The sequence below is a fragment of the Nyctereutes procyonoides genome, unplaced genomic scaffold (assembly GCF_905146905.1).
Source record: "Nyctereutes procyonoides isolate TBG_1078 unplaced genomic scaffold, NYPRO_anot_genome, whole genome shotgun sequence".
NCBI lineage: Eukaryota > Metazoa > Chordata > Mammalia > Carnivora > Canidae > Nyctereutes > Nyctereutes procyonoides.
Window position 1 is genome coordinate 9,110,090 of NW_026575142.1, and position 13,088 is coordinate 9,123,177.

General features: G+C 40.1%; 1 protein-coding gene across 2 annotated transcripts; it reads left to right on the plus strand.

Annotated features, from left to right (window-relative positions):
- Positions 1–996: 996 nt before the first annotated feature.
- Positions 997–12,030, plus strand: FKBP7 (FKBP prolyl isomerase 7). 2 transcript variants are annotated; one of them, XM_055308601.1, is made up of 4 exons: positions 997–1,312; positions 3,022–3,173; positions 8,412–8,545; positions 11,702–12,030. In XM_055308601.1, exons 1-4 carry the CDS (start codon positions 1,104–1,106, stop codon positions 11,861–11,863), a joined length of 657 nt encoding a protein of 218 aa, XP_055164576.1. In that variant the 5' UTR covers positions 997–1,103; the 3' UTR covers positions 11,864–12,030. The 2 variants fall into 2 exon arrangements, with proteins under 2 accessions (XP_055164576.1, XP_055164577.1); XM_055308602.1 differs by having other exon boundaries at positions 8,415–8,545.
- The last annotated feature ends 1,058 nt before the right edge of the window (positions 12,031–13,088 follow it).

Below are 13,088 nucleotides of genomic sequence, written 5' to 3' on the forward strand. Positions count from 1 at the left end.
GCAGGGAGACCGATAGATGATGGATGGCTGTGTCATGAATATAGTTACACGTTGCTGAGACAGACAATCCGTGGGGTGGCTAGAAGGCCGCGGTGACGGGGGTAATAAAATTCGATTTTTCTGTATGTTTGTAAGTTTTTCATACTAAATAAAATGTTGCGCGGGGTTAAAACTGGCTTTGTGTTCAAACTCGGTCAAACCCCGGCTGCATATTAGCTGTGAGATTGGAACAAAAGGGCCGAAGACTCCAATTACTTCATTTTCTCATCCGTGTACAGTGGATGGTCACCAGGCTCGCAGAGCTGGTAAGAGAAAGGACCCCGTCAAGTTTTCCCCCCATCTCCCACGAGCCCTCAAATGAAGGGCGGCCCCGAGTGGGGAGGAGGGGAAAGAAATGCAAACCAGCAGCAGGTCCCACATCGCTGGAGCTGGCTAGTGGGAAACGCCTTTGACGGGGCGAGGAGCTGCAGCACCTGCTGTTTACTGGCGACCAGGTGGCGTCAGATAGTGTGTGGCTTAGCCTGGAACCTCGAAATGCGTGACTCCACCCCGAGGAGGTGCTTTCAAGGACAACACCCCCAGCAGCAGAGAGTCTCCTCCGATGGCCGGCTCGTTCCCTGGGGGGGGAGGGGGGGGCTGAGGACAAACCTTTTACGCCCAAAAATGACAGCCGTATTCTCTGACTACAACATCCCAATCCCAGACTGTGAATTTATGTCTCTGGCCGGTTTCATTTTAGGAAACGCGATCGTGACCACCGAAGCCCGAGGAAACAGTCCGTAAAATACGCGGATTTTCCGAGGAGTGGTGCAAGTGCCTCCACGACCGGTGACAACCATCCGAGGCGCCGGGCACCCAAGGGTCCGAACCGAGGGCGAACCGCTGAGGATTCCGAGGCGGAGCGCGCAGCCCGGAGGGGGCGTGGCCCCGGGTCGCCCCGCCCCCATCGAGGCCCCGCCCCCGGGCCCCGCCCCCAGCCCTCTGTGACGTAGAACAATGCCTGCCACGCGTCGGAACTCGGCTGCCCTGGCCGCTGCAGCTGAGCGCGAGTGACACGCGTGGGGGGCGCCGTGGTCATCGGGGGGGGGTCAGCTTCGGGAATCATGCCATTTCCACTCAGATTCCTCATTTTCTTTTGTGTAGGGGTCATTTTTACTGCTCAGGGACAAAAGGAAGAGGGGAGCACAGAGGCAGTGAAAATCGAAGTTTTGCATCGTCCAGAAAACTGTTCGAAGAGCAGCAAGAAGGGAGACTTGCTAAATGCGCATTACGACGGCTACCTGGCGAGCGACGGCTCGAAATTCTACTGCAGGTAGGCAATGCTGTGAACTGCTCCTGCGCGCAGCTGGTGCATGGAACCCAGCCTCCCCTTTACCGACCAGAAGCCTCAGTGGTTGGGGATTGGCTTGTTCTTGTTATCTCACCCCGGGGGAGAGTGGACTCCTACGATATGCAGTCCCCTATTGAACGGTTACTTTTTCAACTATTGAAAATGTTGCCCCAAGAGATCATCGGAAATCCAGTACAACCACACACACCCAGACCACTTCCACCGCCACCCCCTTTGGGATCTATAGAAGTCAAGGTATTGTCTGCAAGGCTGTTCTCAACTTTTTTTTTTTTTTTTTTTGCCGTATGTTGGAGTCACTTTATTTATTTTAAAGATGTTATTTATTCATTCACGAGAGACACAGAGAGAGAGAGGCAGAGACACAGGCAGAGGGAGAAGCAGGCCCCATGCGGGGAGCCCGATGTGGGACTCCATCCCGGGCCTCTAGGATCACGCCCTGGGCTGAAGGCTGCGCTAAACCGCTGAGCCCCCCAGGCTGCCCTGTTGGAATCACTTTATAAAGATTTAGGTAGAAAAAGTTTGAGAGATTTTATCTAGCCTTCAGAAGCACGGTATTTACAGGCTCAGGGCCACTTTCCAACTGTATCCAAAAACCAGAACACCAATAACTTGCCCCCTGGTGTCTTCTGGGTCCTGTGTTTTCCTATCTCCCCCCCCCCCACCTTAATCTCAATCACTGCCTGCTCTGATTTAATTGATCCTTTGTTACTCAGAGGAAGAATGGCTTTTCTTCATCTGTACCATTGCCCCATAAAGATAGGATTGGGAGAGTTAGTTTTTACATTTGGAAGAAAATAGATACATGTAATAAAAGATACAAATTTTAATTATATTTTTTTTTTACAAATTTTAATTGTTCAAATGACTTTTTGAGGCTAAACCTGCACCATCATTTTTTTTAGAACAAACCCAGAAAGGTTAAAGGAGTTCTTTGTACAAAGCCATGCAGCTAGTTGGAGGCCGGAGATCTATTAAAAAGGGAACTACTGAATAGTATTTGTGAAGATGGCAATTAAAAAGATAATGACATAACTCCTAATGACTAGCTTTGGGCAAATCATACTTCTTTCTGGCTTTATGAAAGAAGTTTGAGCCAAACATCCCGCCAGGGGGTTCAGAATGAATGTTAATATGGGAAAAGAGAAAGGGCTCCCAATTTTAAATTGTAACTAAATGTCCAAGGTGTATATATATATATATATATATATATATATATATTTTAAAGATGTTATTTATTTATTTGATGGGGTTGGGGGAGAGAACAAGCATGAGCAGGGGAAGTGGCAGAGGGAGAGGCAGAAGCAGACTCCTGGCTGAACTGGGAGCCAATGCAGGGCCCCAGCCAAGTTCCCTGAGATCATGACCTGAGCAGAAGGCAGAGCTTAACCAACTGAGCCACTCAGGTGCCCCTCCCATGTATTTTAATGTTTAATTTTTCTTTTTCTGTTTTTTTTTAAGGATTTTAATTATTTATTCATGAAAGAGAGAGAGAGAGGCAGAGACATAGGCAGAGAGAGAAGTGGGCTCCCTGCAGGGAACCTGACCCAGGACGATCCCAGGACCCCAGGATCACGCCCTGAGCCAAAGGCAGACACTTCTGAACCACCCGGGTGTCCCTAATTTTTATTTTTCTTAAAATCAGCTTACCTAAGTGTTGTTTTTTATTATAGCCGGACACAAAACGAAGGCCACCCCAAATGGTTTGTTCTTGGTGTTGGGCAAGTCATAAAAGGCCTAGACATAGCGATGATGGATATGTGCCCTGGAGAGAAACGGAAAGTGATTATACCCCCTTCATTTGCATATGGAAAGGAAGGCTATGGTAAGGTGTTTTAATATTATTATCTCTAAGTTATATTTAAAAATAAATCATAGCTTTGGGTATATGTCCAAAAGAGTAAAAGCAGGGTCTCAAAGAGATATTTGTAAACTCTTGTTCATAGCAGCACCATTCACGATAGCCAAAAAGTGGAAATAACCCCAGTGTCCATTGACCAATAAATGGAAAAACAACATGTATACACATAAAATAGAATATCATTCATTCTACGTGTTACAACATGGATGAACCTTGAGTACATTATATTAAATGAAATAAGTCAATCACAAAAAAAAAAAAAAAAAAACACCGTATGGTTTCATTTGTACGACGTATGCGGGATAGTCAAATTCGAAGAAAAGTGGTTGCCAAGGCGCTGGGAGAGGGTGGAGTAGAGGCTTTGCAAGGTGAAATAGTTCTGGAGATTGGTTGCACAGCAATGTGAATGTAGGAAACTGTACTGAACTGTATGGTTAAAATGGTTCCAGTAGTAAATTTTACATTACATGTATTCCCCACGATTAAAAAAATTTTTTGACTCACTAAAAAAAATAAAAAATATTTTAAAAATCACAGAGAAATAGTTACAGAGCTATAAACTTTAGCTGTTTCTAGTCCAGTCCACCATGGTCCCCACTTTTTACAAATAAAGAAAATAAGACATTGTTGGAAGACAGATCTCTGGCCAGAGTTCTTTCCCTCATGTAGTGGCAGTACTCATAAAGATCCTGTATATTTTATAAGCTCTACCTTAGTCATTTTTACTTGTTTTAATCCATGTTATTTTATTATTACATAAATGTCTATAGCATATACCTTAGGTAAGCAGAACCAAAGTCAAATTCATAAAATTCAGGAAACTGAAACATAAGATTTTAGAGTAAAAGGACAGCACAGAAATGTAGTAAAAAAAGAACACCTAAATATAAAAAAGCTGCCAGTCACTATTACCCAAATTCAGGAGCAGCCTTGAAATGTGGAAAAAATGAACTGCTTCTTGCAATATCTTTCCTATTTTTAAAATCCCGCTATAAGATCTGAGAACCTAAGTAGAGCAGATAAATGGGGAAATTTTTTCCAACTACTATGAAGACACTTACCAGTAATAAAAATGATCTAGTCCTAAAAATTGGCAGGCAGCCCACTAGCAAAAAAATACAAATGACCTTTAAATCTATGGGATTACTTAGTTGCCTTAATAATTAAAGAAAGAGAAAACAAAATGAGACACCATTTTCACTGATCAGATTCTCAAAGGCAGAAAAGTTGGCACAGGTATAGAAAAGTAGCAGTCTCATGCATTATTGCTGGGAATGTAAATCACTCGACCTTTCTAGCAATTTCTATCAAGATTTAAAAGCACATATCCTCTGACCCAATAGTTCCATTTACAGGAATGTTACACAAAGGTATATATAAAAGACATTCATCAGGCTTTTATTTGGTAGCAAAAAACCGGAAACTACCTGAGTATCCATCAATAGGGAATTTGTTAAGGGACCCCTGGGTAGCTCTGCAGTAGAGCTTCCGTCTTCAGCTCAGTGCGTGATCCTGGGGTCGGAGGAGGAGGAGGATGATGAGTCCCACGTCGGGCTCCCTGCATGGAGCCTGCTTCTCCCTCGGCCTGTGTCTCTGCCTCTCTCTGTGTGTGTTTCATGAATAAATAAATAAAATCTTCAACAAGAAAAAAAAACAACTAGGGAATTAGTTAAATTATGGTATATTGGTACAATGGATTATGGTGCTGCCAATAAAAAGAATGCCACAGAGCCATATATATTAATATGTTAAAAGAAAAATGGGATAGGGTGCCTGGGTGGCTCAGTCAGTTTAGCCTCTGCCTTTGGCTCAAGTTATTATCTCAGGGTCCTGGGATCAAGCCCTCCATTGGGCTCCCTGCTTAGCAGGAGGGAGTTTGCTTCTCCCTCCCCCTCTGCTCCTTCCCACCTCCCCCACTCATGCACACACACTCTCTCTCTAATAAATTAAATCTTAAAAATAATAATGAAATGGGATAGAGTGTATTCATGCAAGGAGTATTTATTGAGCATCAGTGCCAAGCCCTGTCCCAGGCCTTGAGCATAAAGCCGTGTACAAAGAAGAAACAACTTCCTATCCTCAAAGATCTTACATGGGAGGGGCAGGATTTCACATATGCATCATGAATCTCCTCTCCGTATTATATGTGGAAGGATACACAGTCATCTGATGACAGTAAGTGTTCCTGAGAAGGAAGCCTGAGGGTGAGGGTAAGGAGATGTCTTACTCTCTAATATTTTGTACTGTTTAAATTTTTTTGCCATGCGCATGTATCAGTTCTTCCAAAATTAGGGGCACCTGGGTGGCTCAGCGGTTGAGCATCTGCCTTTAGCTCAGGGCGTGATCCTGGGATAGAGTCCCATATCGGGCTCCTCGCAGGCAGCCTGCTTCTCTCTCTGTGTCCCTAATGAATAAATAAAATCTTTAAAAAATTTTTTTCCAAAATTAAAATTTTTTTTAATTGCTAACATTAAAAGTGGAGCTGAATAAAGAGGGAAAGTGTTTAAAGGGGGGGAAATGGTCAGCCTGGCAGAGGGTTGGTTTTTACTTTGCATTCTCATTTAGGTTCTTGCCCTCTATTGCTTTGTGAAAACTGAAGAATTATTCCCTCCTCACCTATTTAGAACCCTTGCTATCTCCACTTATTTGAAATATTTCGTATATAATTAAAGTCGTTAAGGATTAGTTTTCTACGAAGAGATATTGTCATTATTCCCAAATATTTCATCGGAAAGGTCACACCATCTTTGAAGCTATTTGGTTAACTTATTAATAGTAGTGATTCTCTTACCTGTTCTTTCGAGTAAGAGGAGGGGATTGCTGCCCCAAATTGGATTGCAGGGAAGCTAGTGGCACAAAACAGACCCAATCAGACTAAAAACTCCTGTGGAGGGAGACAGCTCCAGGTAACTACAGCTTCATTCTCAAGGCTTTCAGCCAATCATTTGGTCCCATCAAAATAGCTCCCATGGAACCATAATTTATCTATCCTATTTTTAGTTGTTGAGGAATCTGGGAGAAGGAGAGAAAAAAATTAAAGATAAATTAAATTGAATGCAATTCTTGCCCAAAAATATCGTCATAGGTTGAGGCCGATCCTAGGCAAGATGATACAGGCAAAGTTTGCCTTTTAGGCTCTTCAATCTCATTTTAACCACATCCTGCGTCATCAATAGGTGCTCATCCATCCTCTTGGGCCCCCTTCCCCTGTAGCAAATGACCACTTTGTTATCATTTTTGTAAACTAGCTTATGCTTAGCTATGAATGATTGCCCAGGCTAAGGTAATCTAAGCTAATTAAGCTATTAATAAGCTGCCTAAGCTATTAATAAACCAGATACTTGCTGCAGAGATGTACTCGTTTAACTCTGAGGAAGTTAGTTCATATTCAATTTGAGGTGTCGCTCATAAACATAAAAAGTTGAATCTCATTAGTAACACCACCAGCACTTTTGTTTTACACATAAGGAAACTGAGGCCCAACAAAAGCATGTTCTTTGGAACATACTTAACTGCTGCCTTATCTGCATTACAATAGGTAGGATTAGATTACGAAAAAGTTGAGTGGAGACCCTAGGTAACTGCTTAACAAACTGCTTCTTGATCGAATAAGCTTTTTTAAATAAGATGTTATTGATGAGAGGCAGGAGGCTGGAGTCAGGGGCTAGGGGCAGGGGAGGGGCTGCAGGGTGGAGGCCAGGTGGGCTGGGTTCCTGCTTCTAGGGCCCTTTGCCATTTCTCTGCCTAGGATTCCACCTCCACCTCATCTGTCAGACCCCAATAAAGGCCCCTGCTTCTCAAAAAAAAAAAAAAAATGTTATTGAGACCTAACGTCAAGCATGACTTTATTTTAGGTGGTACTTGAAGAAGGCTTTCCTCTGTGCAATATCCTTGCTTCACGTGACAAGCACCCCTGCATGTCTTGAAATGCATGTGACTTTTAGTGCTTAATTAACAGTACACCTGGTATGTATAGATTCTTTACATTAACTCCCACGCCTTTGATCTGCTTCTCTAAATACAGGTAATTCTATAGCAAATTCACCTTTTTTCTCTTTCCTGTGCTCTAATTTCTCTGTAAGACAAAAGCTGATTGGCAGTATTTTCTGTGTGTATAGTAGAGTTATTGGGAAACTTTATATGTACTTGTACTATTTTTTCTTAAGAAATTTGTGTTTTTAGGTTGTCTTTATTGTCATTAGTTATTTCCCTGTCATAAGGAGATTGTAATTGAACAGAATAGGAATGGATTTTGTAAAAATTATCATTGAATTAATCTCTGCCTCTTTTACTCTAAAGTTAGGTAATAGGTGGTACATTGCTTGGAACTCCATTAGTCAGAGGATGCATGGGCAGATTTTTCTTTGGCCTGGCTTCGGAGATGACTGATCATTTCTCCTTTTGGTTACAGCTTTCAAGCTCTTTTCTCTTTGGGTTATAGGAATACTTTAGCAAGAATTCTCCACTGTTTCACTAAAGAAGTTCCTATTTCCTTCAAAGAACAAACAGCCATTTAAAAAATAAACCACAGGGGCATTCATTCAACAAATATCTGAGTGCCTGTAATGGATGAAACTCTAGGCAATACTGGGACACAAGCTAACCCCTGCCTCTTAGTGAGTCATTTCTGCAGGTTATTTTCATGAAATGGTCATCTGAAAGAGCCCATAGCTTGCTAAGATCATCTGTGACATCAGTGAATAGGTTAACTTTATTCAGGAGGACTATTCAACTTAATACTTAACACTTTTTATGTGATTAGAGATTTCATAAAAGTGTTACTGTCATTGCACTCATTTTTTTTTAATGTCTGTAAAGGATTGGATAAACAAGTGTATTGAAATAGATGTTTTCTTTATGCTTCCAAGTAACTCTACAGTATCATTTTTTAAAAGATTATTGATTTACACTTTGAAATTTTTCTGCCCATGAATTTCTTCATTGCACTAGCTCTGTATAATGACAGGATATATTAATAAAAATTACACGAGTTGTATCTATTTTAATTCAATTAGGAAGTAATGGCCCACTAGGTTCTTCAAGCTGATTTGGTTTAAAAACATTGAAAAATTTTCCCTAAAAGTGTTTAGTAAGCGGTTTTTATAAACAGGAAATAACAATCATAATGCTATAATGGCTATTCATGAATGCATATTTGAACATTTTCTTCATGTAAATTAAACTTAAAAATTATACCTTTAGCAGAAGGCAAGATTCCACCCGATGCAACATTGATTTTTGAGATTGAACTTTATGCGGTGACCAAAGGACCACGAAGCATTGAAACATTTAAACAGATAGACACGGACAATGACCGGCAACTCTCTAAAACTGAGGTAATTCAAACAAATTCAATGCGTAAGGCCTAATTTTTCATCACAATGTAAATACGTCTATGTTACATCTGTTATTTTTTTTAGCTCTACTGAGCATGGGCTGATTACTTTGCTTTTATAGAGCTGGTTGCTAAAAAAAATCTGAGCTTCAGGAAGAAAGAAAATTGCTTTTTTAATATAAAACTTTGTAACTGAGTCATCCTGTTCAGTTGCCTTCCTCCCTGCCAGAGGGTCATTAAAATACCAAGCTAATCTGTACAGGGCATTTCCAGCTTCTAGACTACAAGAACAGATCTCGTTCAAGCAGCACCGTAGGAATTTATAACAGTGCCAGTAATTTCTACCTCACAGGATTGTGGGGATTACATGGGATTATGAAAAGAGCTACCAAGAATTTGAATTGTGTGCATTAGAAACTTAGTAAGTGGGAGCCAGGAGTTCACTAACCAGCTTCTGCATTCCAGTTAACCTTGTGTATGAATTGAGGGATTAATAAAGATGTCAAATAGCAATAATAATATTCTTTCATACTTTCTCAGTACCAGGTACTACTATAAGCACCTCAGCCTGTCATTTAATCTTTATGACAGTTTATGAGATAGGTCATTATCTTGTCATTATCTCTATGTTACAGAAGGTGGGGAAATGATGCCCAGACAGGTTAGGTAACTGGCCTAAGGTCACACCACACTAAGTGGCAAAATCAGACCGCACCCTGGCAGTCTGGCTCTACTACTGTGCTTTTTTTTTTTTTTTTTTAAGACTTTATTTATTCATGAGAGAGAGGCAGAGATACAGGCAGAGGGAGAAGCAGGCTCCATGCAGGGACTCCAGGACCAGGCCCTGGGCCAAAGGCGGCGCTAAACCACTGAGCTACCCAGGCTGCCCTACTACTGTGCTCTTAACCGTCGCCTTCCCTTCTGCTTTTGGAGAATTTCCAGAATATATGTTTCAGGGAGAATGTTTGTACTGTTGAAGACTGGTGCCTTAGACCCACTGACTATACCCTTTTTGCTTACATTGAGTGACCAGCTATCCCCCCTCTTGTTTGGAGACAGTTTAATATGCATGACTCTATCACCCAAGTAATAGCCGGTACCTGAGTCACCTGAGTCGTTGATTTCAAGAGACAAGTAAACCCCCTTATTCTGTTTCTTTTTCCTCTCTCTCTCTGCAGTCCTTCCTCCACCTTGATTCCACTTCCTCCTCCAGGATATTAGTAAGGATGGTCCCCTGCAGTTCCTTTGTTGCTCAGCAGTGGAAGAGGGATGTGTGAATGAAAACATCCCCCATTCCTTAAGAAGGACAATGAGAGGGTTGGCATATTCATCCCAGGACATACTTCATGTTGACTCCTTATGAGTTTTATTTAGAGTGACCAGCAGCAGATGAATTTACATAGCACCCAAGAGCTCAGCCTGTGCACACAGACCATCCCTTATCAAATGCAAAGGGGCATGTTCTGCAGTATGAATACTCTTCAGTAGACCGACCTTATGGGCTCTGTAGTTCTTTCTGGAAAATAAAAGTAGAGAAAGTCCAAAAACAGTGACCTGCTTAGCAGCAGTCTGCCCAAATGTCTCTCAGGTATCAGCTGCATAATCACCAGATGGTAAGAGTGACTTCCACATGTGTGAATAATAATAGCTATCTTTAATTGACATCTATAAATGTTACAATAATCTTCACATCATTACTACCATCGAGATACTGTTTCCCTCCTATTAAACAGGACAAAATTGAGATCCAGAGAGGCTAAATTATTTGTCCAAGACCACACAGCGAGTGCAAGACAAAGCCTAGATTTGAAACATGAACTAAAAGAAACTACTTCCCTTCATTGTCAGAAAGATTGAGTCAATTATTTCTTTAGTGTAAGATGGGAGAGGAGAGGAACACAGTATTTTTATTAAATTAGGAAGTAGAGACAGTATGGAACTTACCACCAGCAAAATTAAGGTTATGTTCTTACCCACTGCCTCTTTGTACCTCTCTACCACAGTGTACTAGAAAAGTACATCTTGAGAGTCGGTAATCGTGGTTATGAAAATATATTTACTTAGCAACTGAGAAATATTTGAGGTTCTTTAAAACTCTTTTCACCTACGTAGAATTGCTAAAGCTCAACTGGAAGAAAAATGTATCTTCCTCGGTAGGACTGAAGTCCCACTTGCGAACAGTTGATCTGTCCTTCATTAAGAACTGTTGATCTTTCTAAAATAAAGTCTAGCCATGGTGGACTGAGTTGGGATACATACTGCTAAAAACCTCTCAGAATTCAACTTTAACTTTCAAAAATACTCATGCCTTTAAAGTGCCCAGCCTTGCGGAATATTATCTCCAGATTATTGTACATTGCTTTTTTTAGTTATCATATATTAGCACTTTCGAATGGAAATATAGTTGAGTCACATACGTAATTTACAAACTTTAGTAGCCACATCTTAAAAAGCGAAAAGAAACAGGTGAAATGAATTTTAGTACTATGTTTTGCCTAACTCAGTATATCTATAATACCTCCCTTTCAACATGAAATCAATGTAAAAATTATCATTATTTTTTTGTCTTCAAAATTTTGTTGTATATTTAACCCTTAGAGTAGCATGTCTCTATCTGATCGAGCCAGTTTCAAGTGCTGAGAGTCCCCATGTGGCTAGTAGAAATGTCATATTACACAGAGAAAGAATACTTAATACCTGTGCTTTATTTGACATTATTATTATAGAGGATTTTTTTTTGAAACCTATGGTTGAGTTTTGTTGATAATACATTAATATGCATTAATTTTAGAGATTACAAAAAAATGCCAATTTGGAGTTTATTTACTAGTAGAAATCCTTAAGAATGATTTTCCTTTCATAATGTAGACAGTATAGATTATTGAAAGACAATTAGTTTCAACAAAATTCATTTCCGATGTTAATCTTTGAGTATGTACCACTAACCATCTATAACCTCGGGGGAAGCTAATTTGAAGATGTTTCTTTTCAGAAAATTGCTTCAAAGGTTAAAAGAATAAAACCTCAAATAGTTTTTAAAGATTTTATACCACTTATTATAAGCAGGCTTAGAGTTTCCTTATGTAAACATTTCCTTAAAGTTACTGAAAATTTACTGTGGTACCTTTGTATTAAAGACATTATTTTGGCCCTCTAGATAAATCACTACCTGAAAAGGGAATTTGAAAAAGATGAGAAGCCACGTGACAAGTCATATCAGAATGCAGTTTTAGAAGATATTTTCAAGAAGAATGACCATGATGGTGATGGCTTCATTTCTTCCAAGGAATACAATGTATATCAACATGATGAACTATAGTATATTTTTATTTCTAAGTTTTCTTAGCTACTTACTGTACTTTATGTATAAAACAAAGTCCCTTCTCTAGAACTTGTATTTTCTGTTTTCCTCCCACGAGAACATATTTTAATATCCTCAATACATGTAATTTGGCATAATAAATGTGTGTTATTTTGCAAATTTAACCTTCAGGAAAAGTATCATTGTGTTTCCCTATTGCTTTATTCTGTGAACATGAATTGCAGCACCACGAAAATAGATCTCTGTGTCTCAGTGGGCAGTTCTCCCCCTTCCAGAGATAGGAGGACACCTATGTCAAAATCTACAAGTTCTTCCCACCTCTAACCTTAACAACATGTATAAGTAAGTATGTAAATAACCAATTTTTAACATTTTAATTGTTAAAATGCCCTATATCTTAAAAATATTCAAGAGGACCCAGGAATTAGCATTTCATTTGTTTATATATTTCATAGCATTACAAATAGGATATAAAAATCACAGAGAACTAAACAAATCTTCCTTTTGCATACATATAGGAAAATATTAGTTGCATAGCTGTGTCCCACAGTGAGTCTTAACACAGTCTCTGTAATTTTTGGTGCAAGCTCTGGCCTCTGGTCATTATTCCAGTGGGGAATGTTTAAAGATATTTTGCTCAGACCAAAGACTTTGTTCCTCATGTAAAGCAGACATAACAAAATCTATGCTGCTTGGAGTCTGTACTCCTTCAGACATCATTATACATGTGCTATCTCCTCTTCCTTCTTGTAGGCCTGTAGATCCACCATCCCTAACTTTTTGTCTTCATCGTCTTAAATTCATGCCATGGTATTTCTCAGTTTCTAGTTTCCTTTCCCTATGTACCTCTATCTGAAGTCACTACATTTTATGATGTTCTTGTTATGGATCACAAATGAGCATTACACTGCTACGCCGTCACATTTTTGGAAACGCGCAGAATTTACACGTGAGGATATCAGATGAGGATACAAACGGGGATCTACGCTCCCATGGCAATTTTGTGTCATGGTCAAATCATGACATCCAACCTGTTGAGAACAGGAGGTAAGAGATGCTGTAGAAGATCCTCCTACTGGTGCCATAGGTAGTGCATGGAACATGTACAGTTTTGCCCCCTGCGGATATAGGAAGGTATGGTCAGGCACTAAATAGCTCTGCTCAAAATGAGTTCAAAACAAAGCTTTTCCATTTTCTGAAACTTGCTCTTTCCAAATCATTG